This window comes from Notothenia rossii, assembly GCF_949606895.1.
Source record: "Notothenia rossii genome assembly, chromosome: 9".
Lineage (NCBI taxonomy): Eukaryota > Metazoa > Chordata > Actinopteri > Perciformes > Nototheniidae > Notothenia > Notothenia rossii.
The window spans coordinates 74,434,819-74,454,391 of record NC_136907.1 but is presented as its reverse complement, the minus strand read 5'-3'; the positions used below and the strand labels follow the sequence as shown (position 1 = coordinate 74,454,391).

The window sequence follows — 19,573 nt, the reverse complement described above, 5'->3', positions numbered from 1 at the left end:
TGAGTATCTGGGAGAATTATTGAATTGTGAGGTGATGTGGTGTGAAGTGTTCGATCCAGGAAAATAAGAAACACATACAAAAAATCAAAGTCATGCACTCACACTCGCAGTATTTCCATTAAGGAATGTAGAATTATTGTTCAGCGGAGACCTGGGGTGTGAAATAATCCCACTGTTTGTTTGATTCCCTGCGATGTATGACAAATCAAGATTTCTCGACAAAAAAGCAACGTTTTCTAAACCTGTTTGTCACCCTTATGATAAGTGTTATTCTCACCTGTGTATCAGCTTTTCATCCTTTTTAAATTAGCACCAGGATGACGTGGTGTTATATCCCACTGTCAAAGCAGCAATCTTCTCATGTATCACCTTCCATTTTCTGTTAACTTTTCATTCTGGTTTTTATTTTTTCTCCATCTGCCTATTACTAATACTACCTTTTCATTTGGGCATCAATGAAAGGCTTTAATCTTCCTCTTTTGACGGGTTAAAGCACAGTCCTTGAGAAACCTTGAAGGGACTTTGCCCATCTCTTCCATTTACTGGGCTTTCTAGTGGCAGCATAAATAAATCACAATGCTCCATTCCCTCGCACATCTACAAAGAAATACACCCAGAGAGAGAGAGTAAGAGATACTGTACGCCAAACAGAAATAGTTCAAGCATAAAAATTCATCTGAACATTCATGTGCCTTTGTAATAATGATAATAACTTTAGTTGGATACAAAGACATATTAACGCACAAAATAAGAAAACAGAAAGGTCTACAGTCGTGCTATAGTCAGCGTTGCTTTGAATTTAATGCTCAAATCTGAAAATATTTTTAACAAACGACATCAAAAATGTTTACGCTCCGTGGAAAGTCATAAGATCAGCAAAGTTATCACAAATCATCCTGAATGTCTGAACCGAAATGTACTTTAAATCCATCTAACAGGATTAGACTCTCTACTTAAATTAAGAAATATCAACCATACGGTGTTGATAGTTAAAAGGCGGGTGATCGGCAAAGTCAGTAGGGTTCATCCTCTGGGGACCATAGCCGCTTTCACACCAAGTACTTTGCTGTACTTAGTGCCTGGCACTTAGTACCCCCATGGCACTAAGTACAGATCGAATTCACACCGGAATAAGTTCCCTGAGGGAGGATTAGGCAAATGAAGCCACTGTCGTCACTTCTTCTTCTTCTTCTGCTTTTGGTTCACTGGCAGGCCACAAACCACTTCACGGCGTATACTGCCACCCGAAGTCCCCGGCCGGAAGTCCCCGCAGCTTCTACTGAAGCCTTCCGAGTAAATCGCCAGAACACCGACACCTCCTCATCTCCACCGCTCCCATGTTTTATTTTGTGTTGCCATAAGTTATTCTCTCTCCGTTGGTGTGCGGGGCTAATGCTAATGCTAATAGTGCTAATGCCAGCAAATAAAATGGCGGCTTCAGAAAACTTTTCTGAAGAGTTTTACGGGGCGTGGTTTGCAATTCGCCCAGCCAATAGAAATTGGTACTTTTTTCTCCCCAGGATTGTCCCACCTCTCTAGCAGGCACTAAAAATGGGGGTAAAAGTTCACGGCACTAAGTTCTCTTTTTGCTGTGAACGCAAAATAAGAGGTACTAACAGAACTAAATGGGAAAAGTACTCCGGTGTGAACGCGCCTCATGACATTCATTAAATAGTTTCAATGCAATTCATCCCACAGTCGTTGAGATATTTCAGTTTGAACTAAAGTGATGGTCCCATCCACTGACAGACCACAATCGCTACAAAGCAAAAGCCAAACACAACATTTTAAACGATTATAGGAAAATATATCAATGTTCTCCTCAACATGCGACAGAGAAATGCTGAAAGACGTGCAAATAAAGACACGAGCTACAGTTTATCTTTATTATATGTCATTATTTCCATTTTCATCTCTGTGAGAGTCATTTATAGTTATCTCGCATCGACAGGGTAACTCATGTGGAGCCGAACCAATTGCCTGCTGTCTCGGTGTCGCACTAAATAGCACAAATCTAAACCAGCAGATGCATGGCAAAGAACTGGATTCTGCTGGATAATAATCTTGTAACTGTAGAAACAGGAGGATATTGAATCAAATCAACATATATGCATAAATATAGCTACCCACTCCAGACACATCCTCAGCAGAGAATGGGAATCTGCTCCAGTGGATTTGATTAATTATCCTCCTTTTTCTAAATGAACTAGATAATTATCCAGCAGAATTTGGTTCTTGCACAGTTAGGTTCACTGAAACAGAAACCATGGCTCCCACTGCACACCCCCTCATTGCGGCTGTTGTTCATAGAGTTACAGACGCAGCTTCCATACGCTTCTCTCCCCTCAGAGCAATGACTGCTACAACATAGAAGCAGTCATGCATTTAATAGACTTGACCCATCAGTTTTGTAGCAATTCACTTCAGCTCAAACCGTGTCACATTGCATCAACATGATCAAAAAGTCCTTTCCCTGTAGAGGCAATAACCTGGAAAATAAGAGCAACAACAACAACAACAACAACAACAACAACAACAACAACCATGTAAGACATTCAAATCTCTCCAGTTGGGCGTGTTTCCATTAAAAACGAATGTAGTGGTTTGTGCTGTATCTTTGATATAGCTAATCCTGCAGATGTGTAATGACTGTGGAAGTCATATTCACTATAACGAATGGTTGTGAATAGGGATGTCCCGATCATCTTTTTTTGCTCCTGATCCGATTCCGATCATTTGATTTTGACAATTTGCCGATACCGATTTTTCCCGATCCGATCTTTATGCAATGAATTAAGAGAAAAAAAAGAAAAAAAAGCATTCAAGTTGTCCCTTAAGGTTATTTTTTTATTTAAATTGGATATTCTATCCAACATGGATATAGCTTCTTTCTTTCACAGCAGCATTGGATCAGTTCAGTTGTGCAGCATTGGATCAAAACAAAATAAAGCTTTCAGTACTCGTTAGCTTACTGCTACAATTAGACACTGCGCCCTGCCCACTCTGTTGCCAGATTTGAGAGAAATAAGCAACCAGGTCTATGAAAACAAGCCCCAAAGAAGCAACACATACATGATGTTGTGTAATTTGAAACCAAAACTAAGGCCTCAGGATGACTTTAAGACTTGAACATGGTCATTTTTGTTTTGTAACATTGAATACAACATTTAAAAAAAAGTATTTAAAATTCTTTTTTTTTAAATCCCGATCCCCGATTTTTTTCTCTCCCGATTCCGATCTTTTGAAAATCACGTGATCGGCTCCGATCCCCGATCACGTGATCGGATCGGGACATCTCTAGTTGTGAAAGTAGTGAGAAGATGTTATACAGCTACCAAAGGTGTTAGTGGGAGAAGTGGTTAGAGGTGCAAAGTGTGGGACTAAAAGTATTTAAATATCAGTCAGTCAAACTTGTCCAGTTGACTTAGTTGACTTTGAGGTCTTAGTGTTTACATGGATGCAATTTTTTAGATTAAATCAATATTTTAGATAACTTTCACCAGAATAACCAGGCCAATAAGGAGCATGCTTTTGTTACATTGCTTTTTGCTACCTGCCTTTTCCATGCAGTAGTGATATGTTTTATATGTTTCTGTATTTGCAGAATCTAACAAATTACCAGGAGTGGGGTTCGAACCCACGAGGGCTATTGCCCATTGGATCTTAAGTCCAACGCCTTAACCACTCGGCCATCCTGGTTGTGATTATGTGAAATACTCTCAACATAACAAAAAAACCTGGAAGAGGACAAGGACTTACTGTAACCAATACTTATTTTTTTAGTTACTCATTGACACTTGCAATAACTAACTTACAAAATGTGACTAAAGGAGGGATTTGTAAGGCCTAAACATACCTCATGTAATCACACATGGAGTGAAACATGTTTGGAGTATTTCTTAATGTATAAGATGGTGTTTCACAGACTCTGTTAAGTATATTGTACTATTATTACACTTATCAGTAGAGTTGAGTAAAGATCATTGGTCACTTCTGCCAGACTGAGTTTGATAGCTGTACACACAAAACCCCGCCTTAAACATTTAATTCATCAAATAAAAGCAGAAAGGTAATGTGTATTTAAAGTGAAAACAAAGCGTTTTATCTTCAAGTCTCCAGCGTACCTAGATTAAAGCAGTGTAAAGATAAATGGAGGTAAAAGTCACACTATGACAGGCTGCTGAGTCATTGGTTTTATACAAATAAAAAGGAGGCTGCTGACTCTGCACAGTCATCTATTGTATCTGTTATATTCCTTCCTGTGTGTGGGCAAACACAAACACAAACTGTCAAATACATTTACAGAAGTAAACACACAACATGAATTTAAGAATACAAAGAGGGATACAAAGTCAGCATAGACATACTGCCGTGTGTGTGTGTGTGTGTGTGTGTGTGTGTGTGTGTGTGTGTGTGTGTGTGTGTGTGTGTGTGTGTGTGTGTGTGTGTGTGTGTGTGTGTGTGTCTGGTGTTTCACTGGGGGAATGTGATGAATAAAATGCTGTGGAGGGGAGGAGAGACAGGTGTGGGAACTCTTAGATATGGCTTTGACTGCAAGGGCTTTGATTGTAGAGGGGGTGTGTGTGTGTGTGTGTGTGTGTGTGTGTGTGTGTGTGTGTGTGTGTGTGTGTGTGTGTGTGTGTGTGTGTGTGTGTGTGTGTGTGTGTGTGTGTGTGTGTGTGTGTGTGTGTGTGTGTGTGTGTGTGTGTGTGTGTGTGTAACAGATGGAAAGCCACCTGTGTGTATAAGAACAGTGTTGCTCATCACCTCCTGTCGCCCTCTGTCTGTCTTTCTCTCAACAGAACAAGTCAAAGTACGTCTCCATGTTTCTCAAAAGAGACACAGCAGATCAAAGCCGAGTCGGTGTTACATCTTCCATTGTTTCCTTTTTTTATGTGCTCAAGTTTTGATGTACCTGTCTCTAATTTTTGATACCCACGCCTTTCAAGATGGAGGTGAATTGCATTTGTTTGCGTCGCTCAAAGGTTGAAAGTTATTACACAGAAACATCGTCTTCATGTTGTTGACAAACGTGCACAGCCTGGACTACTAACTAAATAAAAGTCCCTTTTCCATTAACAAGTCTTTAAATAACATTGCAAGAAAGATCAGACCTGCTAAACGGCCAAATTGACCAATCAGAATCCAGTATTCAGCCATTCTTTAAAAAAAGATAATACATCACATTGTCACAAACAGCCATCGGGATGGGTATCGTTTGAAGTGTATCGATTCCAGTTCTTATCGATTCCCCGTTTCGATTCCAAAATTGTAAAAGAAAGAGGTCAAACGGTTAGATAACAAAAATATCTTTATTCTTTTAAGCTTTAACTGACATTTTTACAAATAAAAAATATACATGCAATACAAATGTATTGCACAATAGTGCTTCATTTTAACTGAGCTATGCCTGTGGCAAGCTATTAACTTGCCACAGGCATTACACTGTGCCTTGTCTTTTTCATCAACGACCCGCTGACGACCGGCCGTTCTGTGATTCTGTGATTCAGAACACACCGCTCGGGAAATACTAACAAGCTGAAGGAACGGCACACCAACCTCCGCACTATGGGAGATCGAGCTTTCTGTGCAGCTGCCCCCCGGCTGTGGAACTCACTCCCAGACCATCTCAGAGCTCCTCAACCTGTGAACACTTTTAAGAGAGCACTAAAAACCTACCATTTTAACAAAGCATTTGGTTAGCTTTTTAAGCCGGTTTTAATAACCCTGCCTCTCCTTTTTAAAACGTGTTTTTAAACTAGTTTTTTAACCTGTTTATATATTTTGACTCTTGCAAATGGTTTTCTTTATCTTTTTTTATTATGTACTGTAGCACTTTGAGGTTTGTTTCAAATGTAAAGTGCAATACAAATAACATTTATTATTATTATTATTATTAACACACAGATGGCAAGTCCGCCTACCCTGTATTCCACCGGGTCACCGCGGCGCAGACGGACCCGCTGGACTACAGGGTCTACCGCGTTTAGGAACCGTGAAGCAGAACCGAAATTGTGTATTTTGTATGGGTACCCGGTACCCGACATTTTCTTATTGGTTGTCATCTGGAACCAAGTTTCGGTTCCCAACCCTAGTTACATGTCAGCACACTTAGATTTTACAAGCTCGTTGATGCAATTATATTTCCATGTTTTGGTACAATATGGTGTGTAAGCAACTGTTTCGTTCTTCCTCTGCTGATGTGCGAAGACGAGAACATCTTGACCTGCTATACATTTTTTTTTTTTTCAAACATCCATAAGTTAGGGTATGAGCTGCATTCACGGGTGTGTGACAGATCAATGTATCCCAGTGGCTGCCACCCTTGGTCCCTCTCCTCCCTCCCACAGAGGACTGCTGTCATGATGTGTATCTATAAATAACACAGAGCCTCGGTGACGTCTCCTGGGAGCCGGCTCCACTTAAAGGGGCTTCTTCAAACAGTGTGGCTTCACTTCAGAAGAGCGGCTCCGATCAATCAGAGGTGGAGCTGAACAGAGGCGAAAGGATATTTTATTTTCAGCAGAAGCCTTTCGTTTTCATATAAAAGGAAAGAAACATCCAACGTGAGAAAGTAGTGAATTGTTCTTTGGATCTCCGGGGGAAGGTGTTTCAAATTAATATTCTGATGAGTCCTTTTCCATTCAACCCAAAAAACCAACAGAGTTTAATGTCAACACCCCCTCCCCCTCCCCCTCACAACTTTATATACAAAAAAGGCAATATAAAAAATGACAGATGTTCTATTTGACGCTCTATTGCTGTCTAACCTTGAAGAGCTTCGGCTAAAAGGTTTTTGCCTGCAGCAGCCACCTTTTAAAAAGAGGCTCATTTAGTTTAATGAAATAGTTTTCTTTAGTGGGAGTTTGAAAGCATGATTTCCCCAAATCATTACTGCTTTTCTGAAGATGAAGCCGGGCAAACATTAGAAAGGTTTGAAATCCGAAAGTCAAAGGAATTGCAGTGGTTTTACGTCCTCACTAATGCTTTCATTATAACCTCAGTAAGGCAACGTTATGTCATCCATGTAGACACTCTTTCGGTTACCTTGAGAGATTCAGCATGGACAGTTCAAAGAATCGCTAAAGCAGAACGATGACCTGGACGCAGCAAAGAAGTGACTAACCCTGTAAACACTAAAGACTTCTGTTTCCCTGTTGGGCGCTGCTCTTTCAGAAAGAAAGTCCAGACTGCGTTTCTGTTGGTAACTTCTTTGCCGCTGCGATCAATCATCTGATCAAGTTCATCCATACCTAAGTCTATAAACACTTCCAACAGTTAGAGGCGGAAGACATTAGCTGTGTCCCAATTAAGAGGCTGGGTCCTCCTGAGGACCCAGTCTCCTGAAGACCCAGCCTCGCAGTCCGCGGAGGACCCAGCTTGGGTCCTCCGCGGACTGCGAAATGAGACGTTCTACGGAGCATGTCCTTGTACGTCACCGGCAGTTACCCCTACATTTTGCCGCCCCCGTCACCTAGCAACCAGCTGCAGTCACAAGTGCCGGTCATAATTTCTGACACTAGGCAAAATATTTTCAAACTGTTTTCAAACTGTTTTCAAAACTGTTTTCAAAACTGTTCAATATGGAGTCAGATCTAGCTGTACTTATTTTGGTGTTATGTTTAAATTATTTTCCCGAGGTCGCAACAGGCTCCCGTGAAGAGGGCTTCATTCTCCCCGCGCATCTGGATAAATTGCGGAGTCTGCCCCTTGCTCCCTATCAAAACTAAATTGTTGCAGTAAGATTTGTATAACAAAAGCAGTTAAATAAATAAATTAGCTTTATAATGAATCCCAACAATATGAAAACCAAACAGGGTTTAGAAATATTTTCACTTCATATTATTTTATGTATGTAATATAAAGAAGACATCTCCAATTGCCCGTATATTTAAATACACAAATTAAATACGTTTACTTTTCTCTCATGTCGTTTACTATTTGGGTGAGTACATTTAAAAACAAATCCAGCTGAAACCGTTGTAGCCGTTGATGGGACGTTACAAGCCATATCTTTTTTTTTTAAAAAGTCATTCGTCACCGTCACCCGTTGCATCCTGGGATATGGTAGACCGCGGAGTGTACATCAGATGTATCATCTAAATCTGGGGAAAGAAGGCTGCATTTGCGGGCCGCATTCGGAGGAGTCTTGTCTTTTTTTAATAAATTGGGACAGCCTTCGTTTGGCGGAAGTGACGTATGCGGTCTCCGAATGCATCCTCAGGAGGATGCGGTCGCTGAATTGGGACACAGCTATTGTCCCTGGTTTCTAAATATATGTGAACCACAGTATTGTTGCTACAGCCTCTCTGCTAACCTTCACACACAGAGAGGCTCCTATTCAAGTTTGAAAAACAACAACAGCTTTGTATTGAGACATCTCAAGGCCTTCCAAGAAATCCAAACATCGCTGATCGTCTTTTAAGTAACTTGTTGTTGTTGCAGCACAATGCATTTCTTGCTCTCCTCACAAACCACGACCGAGAAAGCCTCTTTTGAGAAATGTAGGCGGAGGTCTAACATATTGCAGTTTTGGGTGCCACTGGTTTTTTGTGAATTCATATTTATTTTCCCTTTATATGTGTTTGAAACATGGGGTTTTTCAATCCTTATGAGTAAGGTGTTTCCACAATTTGATGCTTATAAGAGTAGTGTTGTCAAGAGAGAGTGAATGTGGATGCGTTCAAAGCAGACAGCTGAAAATTCAAAATGAATCTAAAATATAAATAATGATTTACTCCTTTTTTAATTGAAAGGCAACATTTGTGTTTGGTTTTTTTCCGCAGAGAATCCATGAGAATTGTCACTGAAATGTCGAATAAAGCAAATGAACCCGCCCTGTCTAAAGGGACTCAACCAGTGCCTCTTCTCTGCGTCCCTCTCTCTCAGGTGTTCTCCCAGTCGGTGTGAACATGGCGGCCGCTGCAGTCAGTCCTGGACCGTCTTCCACTGTAACTGCTCCGACAGCGGCTACAGCGGAGCCACCTGCCACAGCCGTGAGTCAAACAGCAGCACGACACCAACACATCACATTTAGAAAGACACAGAACGACTGATGGACAGGGAGATGATGAGAGGGGGAGATGAGAGAGACAGATGATGAGAAGGTGATGAGCAAATGAAATAAGTAATAGGAATGAGGCAGTGTGTCGTACAGAATAATTCAGATTTGTTTGCACATTGAAAGTCAGAGGCAGAGAAATATATGAAATTGGAAGAACATAACAATTTCATATCGAATTGAATATAACGGCACATCAAAAAAAGATAATTCAATGTATTCGTATAGCAGGTGACTCAAACACAATGCAATATAAACATTAAAAAAGAAAAAACATTCAACTCAAGCAGGGACCAAACAAAGAGAATAGTATGAACAAATCTGCCCCTTCCTTCAGACTTCCTTACAGAGCCCCTCCTCCAACACACACGAACGCACACATGACCGAGACGGAAGGCTGACAGGCAGGTAGGCCATCCAGTTACTTTAGCCAGGCCGGCTCAGATGATTGGTCGGGCTTTTTACAGTATTACGGCTTCCACAGATGATATTTTTGTTATGTATTTATTGTCAAAACATTTAATTTATTCATTGCTATCGGGACGTTAAGAGCATTCCATGGAATATAACAAAAAGTGTTTCTGAAGTGAATTACCTACCCCACCTTTAATAAGGACAGATACGATAAAGCATATTAATGTTAACGGTTTGCATTACAGCGCGTTTAAAAGTCAGTGTGTTTCCTTGATTTGCATTGCAGCATATGCACGTTTTGGATAAATCTTTATTTGTAGTAATCGGCAACATTTCTGTTAGCAGTAAAAACAATCAAAGTGGATTTCTGAGATTTGAGAAGAAGGCACTTAAATGAAGTTTGACAGTGCAAGAAACACAAGAAGACAAACTGCCATATTAGCATTTGATATTTCAAAGTGAAAACTAAGCAAACTCTAAGATGAATACCCAAACTATCAATTGGTAAACATCCATCACACTTTACAGACCAACTTCCTGTTTCGATATGCAGGGTTGTGTTTTCCAGCGCAATAAGGGACGCTTGACACAATTTCACTCACTTTACATTTTACCTTCAAATGAATTAGTTTTGCCTCAATGTGTCATTTTATTTATGACCTTTCCGAACTTCTAAACATGTCGCGAGGTTGGCTTGTTTCCAGATCTCAGCAATTACTTTGGTGAGTGCCATAATAACATAACAAATAAATAATGTCCTAAAAACCACATAAATACTTTCATAAACTATAATCCGCCTTTAAAGAGACCGCCCCCCCTTGAGGTATATTTAAATCTGGTGGGGGAGGATACAGTTTAATAAAAGCTGTTTGTATGTGAGAGATATGATGAAGGTAATGAGACTGTGACTAAACCGCCGCATGGGGAATGAATAAATACACCTGCAGCAGTGAGGTGAGCTGATAGGCGAGATTCATCTGTTCTGAGCGCATTCCCTCGAGTCAAATCCTCGAAACCAAAAGAAGAAACTTACCCACAATCCACCTCTGGTCTCATTTTTTATTGCTGGTGTTTCACTGGGGGAATGTGATGAATAAAATGCTGTGGAGGGGACGAGAGACAGGTGTGGGAACTCTTAGATATGGCTTTGACTGCAAGGGCTTTGATTGTAGAGGGGGTGTGTGTGTGTGTGTGTGTGTGTGTGTGTGTGTGTGTGTGTGTGTGTGTGTGTGTGTGTGTGTGTGTGTGTGTGTGTGTGTGTGTGTGTGTGTGTGTGTGTGTGTGTGTGTGTGTGTGTGTGTGTGTGTGTGTGTGTGTGTGAAGACTCTTGGAGACAGAGAGGAAGAGGCAGGGCTGATGAAGGTGTTTGTACTCCCATCACTCATTACTGGATTCATCTTCACTTTATGACTCAGAATTAAAACGTAACTTGAGTTTCTGAGTTTCCTCTCTCTGATTTTGAGTTGGTGATTTACCCATAATCCTTCACAGCGTTCCATTCTTCATCCCCTCACAAACGATGTGTTGATGTTGATGTGATTAGTGTTGACGTGACCTCATTATTTTTCCCCCAGCTGTGTTCGAACAGTCCTGCGAGGCGTACAAACACAACGGCAACACGTCGGGACATTTTTATATCGACGTGGACGGCAGCGGACCAATCAAACCCCAACTGGTGTACTGCAACATGACAGGTGACACACACACACACACACACACACACACACACACACACACACACACACACCCTCCTCACATCATTACTCAAAGTTTCATGATTCAAATTTACATAATTGTAAATGATGATGCTCCTCTCATCACGCTCTGATCCACTTTATCTTCCATCTCCTGATTTCCCTCTCTTTTTCTTCTGTGTCATGTCATCCGTTTAATCATAAAAATATGAATAATGACGTCTCGCTGCTTCATATAATTTATGTACGTGTATAAATCGTGATGATCCAATGTTTTCTTCCTATTCTCAGTTTTTCATCTTAGGTTTATGATGCTTCGGGTTTTTTAATCAACAAGGTGTGTTTGCAGAGTACGTCCTTTTTTACGGACCTGTTATTAATTACACTGAGGAATTAAATATCGAGCAGACAGTGTCATTAATATGACAGCATAACAAACCATAAAAGAGATACTGTATGATTCAATTGAAGCTGCTGAAAGATACATGAAGATTACTAAAGGTATAAGTGTTTTAACTTTTACATTCAATTGTAAATTATTCATCAGAATTGTTGAACTGGAATTAAATCTTTTTTCTCTCAGATCGCCAACTCATTTAGAAAAATACTTTAGGCCTTTTCACTTTTTTTACCACGAGTATGACGATAAGATTGACTCCAATTTCATGCCTACTCTCTACATTTGGATGTGATTAGCTTAGCTTAGCATAAAGACGGGATATCTCAACCCAGTCTCACGGTATTTCGTGTTAGAGTCACAAAATTAATGTAATCTATTGATTCGTGTTCACCAACACGATTTCCCCCTTTTTTTCGTGTCACACAGAACGATTTTAAAAGCAATGTATTTCTATTGGTAGTTTGTTTCGTGCCTGCAACATGTATCTTTGTCCGGTCGGTTCTTGGAATACCAGAAGCTGTGTGGATCATAAAAACATTTTCTTACTCAATATCTTACCCTAAGCCTTTTATTTTAAATTGTATAATGTCGGAGTTTCTTTGCCGTCCACGAGGAAAATAAATGGAGTTCAGAGCCTCAGAATACTGAAATCTGTATTTATTTGTATCTGTTTTTCCTTCTAATTTGTTATTATTTACGTTGCTTTTAAATCGTTCTGTGTGACACGAAAAAAATTGTGAAATCGTGTTGGTGAACATGAATCAATAGATTCATTTCGAAACTATAACACGAAATGCAGTGAGACTGTGTTGGATATCTCTGGAACAGCTAGCCTGGCTCTCTCTAATGTTTAAAAATACAGCTATAAGAACATCTCAAGCTCACTCATGAACTTGTTGAATCTCATTTGTTTAATCCGTTCAGAAACTAAAATGTAAAAGGATCAAAGTGTGTTTATTGGTGAGCTTTAAGTGTGCTGTCGCTGTAAACCTATGGGTAGCTCTTTGTGCTAAACTAGCATTGCTTCCTATTTAATGTACAGATAGAGTAGTATTGATCTTCTTATCAAACTCGTGAGTACAGGAGCAGAATATAGTTAAATAAGATATCAATAGGTGAGGTCAATTGCTGTTGTTGCATAGGCAAGTGTATGATGCAACAGATATGACACACAAGAAGTATCTACAATACAAAATGAATAAATAGCAGTAAAAAATCTGTCATTTGGAAATAACAATCTGTTTGTTTTTATCTATTAATCTACCCCCACAGAGGAGAACACATGGATGCTGATCCAGCACAACAACAGCGAGCTGACCAGAGTGCGGCCGTCTCCAGAGGTGAACCAGCACTCAGTTCACTTTGACTACTCCACTGAAGAGGAGCAGCTATTGGCTGCCATCAGCCAATCAGAGTACTGTGAACAGGATCTGTCCTACCACTGCAGGAAGTCCCGCCTCCTCAACACTCCAGGTAAGGGGCTGTTCAGGACAAGCTTTCTAGATTTACCCTCATGAGTTTTCTTGATAAGGTAGTCATTTCAAAAGTATAGTTTGACATGTTGGACAAAAGGCTAATTTATTTTGTGATAGAGAGTTATATGAGAAGATTATTATCACTCTCATGTCTGTGACAAGCTACTGCTGGCATGTTAGCTTAGCATAAAGACTGGAAACAGGTGGAAACAGCCAGCCTGGCTGTGTTGAAGGCTAGAATCTGCTTACCAACAGCACTAAAGCTAACTAAATAACACCTAATATCTTGTTTGGTTAATCCACACAAAGGACTAAGAGTACAAATTAAAATGTTCAGTTTTCCAGCGGTCATGAGGCAGATTATTTCTTGTATTGGAGATGTTACTACATGGAGTTTCTTCTGTTAGCATAGCTCAAAGCAAAAAATAATCCGGTACCAACCTGCACATTAATTTTTGTACACTTTATAACAACATGTAATGATGTACATGTGATATTTAGTGAGCTGTATACAGGTAGGTGCTGTTAGCCAGAGCCATGCTAGCTGTTTACCCCTGTTTGCAGTCCATATGATAAGCTAATCGGCTGCTAACAGTAGCTTAATATCGATGAGACGGATGGATGCTATTTTTTTTTATGTTAATTCACATTTTGGTATTGACTCTGGAAAACTACAGACGATTTTATTTCTTACAACTTTATATTCAACATGTGCCCTACCGGATCCAACTTTTCATTTTATTCCATTCTGTGTTTGTGATTATACTCAAATAATTCTGCAGTAGATCTCACTTTTGAAATATTTGTATCTTAATCTTAATCCTTTTAATCTTTTAATCTTATCTCGGGGAGAGCCTTCTTGAATTTTGTTTGCTCCCTATTTTCTTCAATACTCCTCAAGTGCACATTTAAATCAGAAAAGACTGTAAACAAGCACTTGTTCCTAATGTTCTTGTTGGGTTGAATACAAGTTAATGAAAGCTTGGTTAATCAGGCTTTGTTCAGCTCTCATCGACCACAAACAAACACATCATTACGCTCTTTGATGAGGTTTCAGGGATTTTCTTCTAATTCAGATACATTGACTATTCAGGATTTGTTTAATTCCTCGTCCTGATAGTGAGTATTGAGTTAGTTCTGTGTGTTCCTGTGCTCGTATTGACTCAGAGCCAGTGAGTATTGGAAAAAGAGGCAGGATCACTTTGATTAGCAAGTTTAATAGATTGTTTTCCTGGTAGCAGAACATGCAACAGCGAGCACTTTCATGTATATACAAGAAAGAAATCCTTATTCTGTGTAAAGACTCACAGCTCAACACGCCACGGTCATCTACACTTTATTACATGCAGTTTGTAGCCGTGCTGTTTGTTGGTAGGTCCACTTTGGTCCAGACTGATATATTCAAGCAGTTTTTCGATGGTCAATAGCCGCTTTCACAACAAGGACTTTGCCGCACTTAGTGCCCAGCACTTAGTGCCCCCATGGAAGTAAGTACAGATCGCGTTCACACCGGAATAAATCCCTGAGAGAGGATTAGGCAAATGCAGCTGGGCGCTGCGTTGGGCATTCGGCGTTCAGCGTTCGGCGCTGGGCAAATGAAGCCGCTGACGTCACTTCTTCTTCTTCTGCTTTGGGTTTACTGGCAGGCCGCAAACCACTTCACGGCGTATACTGCCACCCGGAGTCCCCGGCCGGAAGTCCCCGGAGTTGGGGACTGGCTTCAGTAGAAGCTGCTGGGACTTCTTGAGACTGAACAGGGAGGGAAAGTTCTCATGAACTAAGTTCTCTTTTTGGTGTGACTGCAAAATCCCAGGAACTATCGGAACTAAACGGGAAAAGTACCTTTTAGATCCTCTTACTCTTCCTTTAGCGCCACCATGTGCTTGATTTTAAATTAAATTGCTCTACGTCTATCAGATGGATTGCCATGAAATAAGGATTTATTTGTCTGGAATTATTATTATTAGTATTATATATCTTTATTGAACAAGGACCATCCATAAACACATTAATGTCAAAAAGAGAAGAGATGCTATATGCCAGATTATAGCTAACAGCTCCTTTCCATGTGAAATCGTAATGGGAAGGATTTGGAAAACATCGTAATTTACATTTGACCAATAATTGTATGATTAATACCTGAAAAACAAATGATATTTAACCTCGGCTTTAGTTTGTATTTAGTGCTCATTTTTTCATTTCAGTCGGCTTACATTCTTATGTTAAAGATGGTTAACATGGTGTAGAAAGTATACCTGCCAAATATCGGCATTTTACTTATTTCATTGCGAGCAAATTAGCCTGCTGACATTAGCATTTAGCTTAAAGCAATGCTATGTTGTAGCTTCTTTCTTGTAGGTTGTAGGTGTTGCTGTTATTTGTATTTGAGCAGAAATTGTGTGTACAAAAAATCAGTAAAATAATTTATTATTAGTCAGAAGAAAATCCCCCATAACTGGTTCAACCAAATAATGATTTACAGAAATGTGTTTGACCTAAAGTTATCCATGCAATATTTATAAAAAAAACACATCCTCAAACTTCTCTCTCTCCCGTGGAACTACTAAGACTACACACACAAAAGAAAATGTGTGGCTAAGCAACTTTTTTGGGAGGGTGGGTAATAAAATGATGGATGAAAGTACTGGATGTGGTAGAAAAGGAAGAATGGGAGGAGAGACAGTTTCCATTATAAACCCCCTGCTGCTCTTTGGTAAAAAAAAAAAAAAAGTGCTGACTCAACAGAAAACTTTACAATCACCTTCTCTCACTCCTGTGCACCGACGCTCTCTCACAAAAATATACTTGTCACTGTATATAGCATCATCACCCTCCATCAAAAACAATGTATGCAGTGTCGGGGTACGAGCTGGCAAACGTCCCCTTCCTCAAACTCTGGATTCATCTCTGGAGGATGAGAGATGGGAACTCTTTCCAAGCAGCAAGGAGTTTTTTTTGTCACAACATTGTTCATCTGAGCTCACAATAAGGCTTACAGTATTTCCATAGAGAGTGTATCTGTGTTGCTTTTGTGTCCTGCAAGCATCTTTTGTGTGATTACAACCGAGGGCAGGAGGCTGCCGTTTTATTAGCAATGCTCTGGTTTGGACCAGTAAAAAATAAATGAGCAGCATCCCCCAGATACATTTCTGTTGCTTTAGTTTCACTTTTTATTAACTCGTTTATTCTTTAAGAATCAAGCTAGCTAGTGTGCACCAATTGCATTGCATTTGTTACCAGAATGAACGGTCATATTTGACTGACTTCAAAGATACCAACAGCTGATGAAGCCTTTCTCCGGGTTTTATTTTTGCTGTAATCAATTATTGTAAACACTTTCAGAGAGACCATGTAAACTAAATAGCTACATTCGTTCCCTCATTTGTTTCCCCGTGATTTCCATTTAAAGTGGAAATATAATGCTGGTGTATTGAGTCAGGTGCATATTAGTATGTAGTGTCTCTACTTTAAAGAGTCCTCTCCTGCTGATGTTCAGGTCCATATCAGTATGTAGTGTCTCTACTTTAAAGAGTCCTCTCCTGCTGATGTTCAGGTCCATATCAGTATGTAGTGTCTCTACTTTAAAGAGTCCTCTCCTGCTGATGTTCAGGTGTATATCAGTATGTAGTGTCTCTACTTTAAAGAGCCCTCTCCTGCTGATTTTCAGGTCCATATCAGTATGTAGTGTCTCTACTTTAAAGAGTCCTCTCCTGCTGATGTTCAGGTCCATATCAGTATGTAGTGTCTCTACTTTAAAGAGTCCTCTCCTGCTGATGTTCAGGTGTATATCAGTATGTAGTGTCTCTACTTTAAAGAGTCCTCTCCTGCTGATGTTCAGGTCCATATCAGTATGTAGTGTCTCTACTTTAAAGAGTCCTCTCCTGCTGATGTTCAGGTGTATATCAGCATGTAGTGTCTCTACTTTAAAGAGTCCTCTCCTGCTGATGTTCAGGTGTATATCAGTATGTCGTGTCTCTACTTTAAAGAGTCCTCTCCTGCTGATGTTCAGGTGTATATCAGTATGTAGTGTCTCTACTTTAAAGAGTCCTCTCCTGCTGATGTTCAGGTGTATATCAGTATGTAGTGTCTCTACTTTAAAGAGTCCTCTCCCGCTGATGTTCAGGTGTATATCAGTATGTTGCGTCTCTACTTTAAAGAGTCCTCTCCTGCTGATGTTCAGGTGTATATCAGCATGTAGTGTCTCTACTTTAAAGAGTCCTCTCCTGCTGATGTTCAGGTGTATATCAGTATGTAGTGTCTCTACTTTAAAGAGTCCTCTCCTGCTGATTTTCAGGTGTATATCAGTATGTAGTGTCTCTACTTTAAAGAGTCCTCTCCTGCTGATGTTCAGGTGTATATCAGTATGTAGTGTCTCTACTTTAAAGAGTCCTCTCCTGCTGATGTTCAGGTGTATATCAGTATGTAGTGTCTCTACTTTAAAGAGTCCTCTCCTGCTGATGTTCAGGTGTATATCAGTATGTAGTGTCTCTACTTTAAAGAGTCCTCTCCTGCTGATGTTCAGGTGTATATCAGTATGTAGTGTCTCTACTGGGACATGTCTCCATGCTTTAATGTTCAAAAAGCTCTTTATTGTTCTCATACTGCCTGTGCTGCAGCACCTCTTTTCACCCTCTGTCTGAAACCAGAGCCCAGTCTGCTCTGATTGGTTAGCTGGCCGGCTCTGTTGTGATTGGTCAACCGCTTAGAGATGTCCCACCCCTTAGCCCATCACGTACAATGTGTTGGAGCGCTAGCCGATAGAACCGCGAGTGTTATGTCATCAAAGGAACAAACTACAGGAAAGGGAGAACCCCAAAAAGCAAACTAAGGCCTCTTCAACACATGCTTACGTTGTGGGACATAGAAAGGTTAAGTGTGTGTTTACTGTGTGTGTTTCAGAGGGCTCTCCGTTCAGCTGGTGGCTCGGGGGTCCCGCTCCCGGTCGTGTCCAGTCTTATTGGGGGGGGGCTCAGCCGGGCAGCCAACAGTGTGTGTGCGGGCTGCAGGGAGACTGTGTGGACCCTCAGCACTACTGCAACTGTGACGCTGACCGCACCGAGTGGTACTGAGACACAGCAATGCTTACAGACGTGGTTATTAATACTGAAATGTTCCTTCTCCCCCTCTCTATAATAACTCACCTTGGTTTTGTTTCTTTCTCCTCTCTTGTATCTCTCCTTATTGTTTTGCACTCCTCTTCCTAATCTCTCTCCCTCCTCCTTATTGCTATTTTCTTTCCTACTCCTCCCCTTCTATTTCTCCTTTCTTCCTCCTCATTCCTTCTAATTCTTTCTTTAATTCTCCAAATCCTAATTATTATTCTTCCTCCTCCTCCTCTTCCTCCTCTTCTTCCTGCAGGACTGAGGACTCGGGGCTGCTCACCCATAAGGAGAGCCTCCCTGTCCGGTCTCTGTTGCTAGGTGACGTCAGGAGGCCCGGGTCAGAGGCCGTCTACAGGGTGGGACCACTCAGTTGTCATGGAGACAGTAAGTCAAGCTTCACTTGCCTGGTTACATCATGACAGAAGTCTCTCCATTCTGGAAAATTACAATTGTTATTAAAGGGGACCTATTATGCAAAACCCTCTTCTTCATGTCTCTTCTACATCAACATGTGTCCCCTCTTCTCCATGTCTCTTCTACATCAACATGTGTCCCCTCTGTGTAAAGAGACTCTGAAAGTCTCAGGAACAAAGATTCTCTCTTTTTGTCCTGATCCATTTATATAAAAACCTGTCTGAAAATGAGCTGATCAGATTTTGGCTACTTTATGATGTCATAACGATGTGTTGTCTTGTGTAACCATTAGCCAATCACCAACCAAGGTAACCCCCCCCTCCCCCCTCCTTATCACCTGAATCTCCTCCTAGAGCACCATTGTGTTCTTTGTAACCAAATCTCTCTCAGAGGAGCGTGGGGAGGGGCTCCTTGTTTTCATCTAAAGTAACAGACAAAGAATCAGCACTTTTGAAACATGGCTGAAACAGAGGGGATTATGGGTAATGCAATGATTTGTTTGGTGTTTCAGCCAATCAGAGACATGTTTTGTATATATCTGAGACCTATATTGATGAAAAACAGTATAATAGGGGACCTTTAAAGTTTATTTTATATCGTTTTGCCCAGGGACACAACGACATGCTGACTGCAGTGGAGTTTGAACCTGATCCTTTGATCCGCACACCAACGCACTAGGCCACTGCGCCACAGACCAGCCTATACAAACTTACTCACACCGTTGCCAACTGTTTTTTTCCCACTTTCTTTCAGCTGTATCCACATTGTTTGTAAACAGAAAAAATATATAAGAATTTAACCTTGACTTACATTTAATAAATACATAATAATAATAATCCTGTCCTGTTTCCTGTTTCGTCGAATTTACAGAAGGACACAAGCTAACAAACTTATTTTGACATTCAAACCAATAAGCCAGCGTTTATTTCTTCAAGCAGGAAATAATAGCTCATTATTTCTGAGAGATGAATTGCTCTCAGGTCTATTGAAATGGAAATACAGGATTAGCTGTC

At 40.5% G+C, this 19,573-nt stretch overlaps 1 protein-coding gene across 2 annotated transcripts in view; it reads left to right on the top strand.

The window, feature by feature from the left end:
- Window positions 1–19,573, top strand: part of LOC307020883 (contactin-associated protein-like 4) — a 181,190-nt gene that overhangs the window by 123,161 nt on the left and 38,456 nt on the right. For both annotated transcript variants that reach the window (XM_079652567.1, XM_079652566.1), the window contains exons 11-15: window positions 8,890–8,996; window positions 11,050–11,169; window positions 12,842–13,042; window positions 17,944–18,106; window positions 18,403–18,530. In XM_079652567.1, coding sequence (XP_079508693.1) covers window positions 8,890–8,996; window positions 11,050–11,169; window positions 12,842–13,042; window positions 17,944–18,106; window positions 18,403–18,530 — 719 coding nt within the window. The remainder of the gene's footprint in view (window positions 1–8,889; window positions 8,997–11,049; window positions 11,170–12,841; window positions 13,043–17,943; window positions 18,107–18,402; window positions 18,531–19,573) is intronic.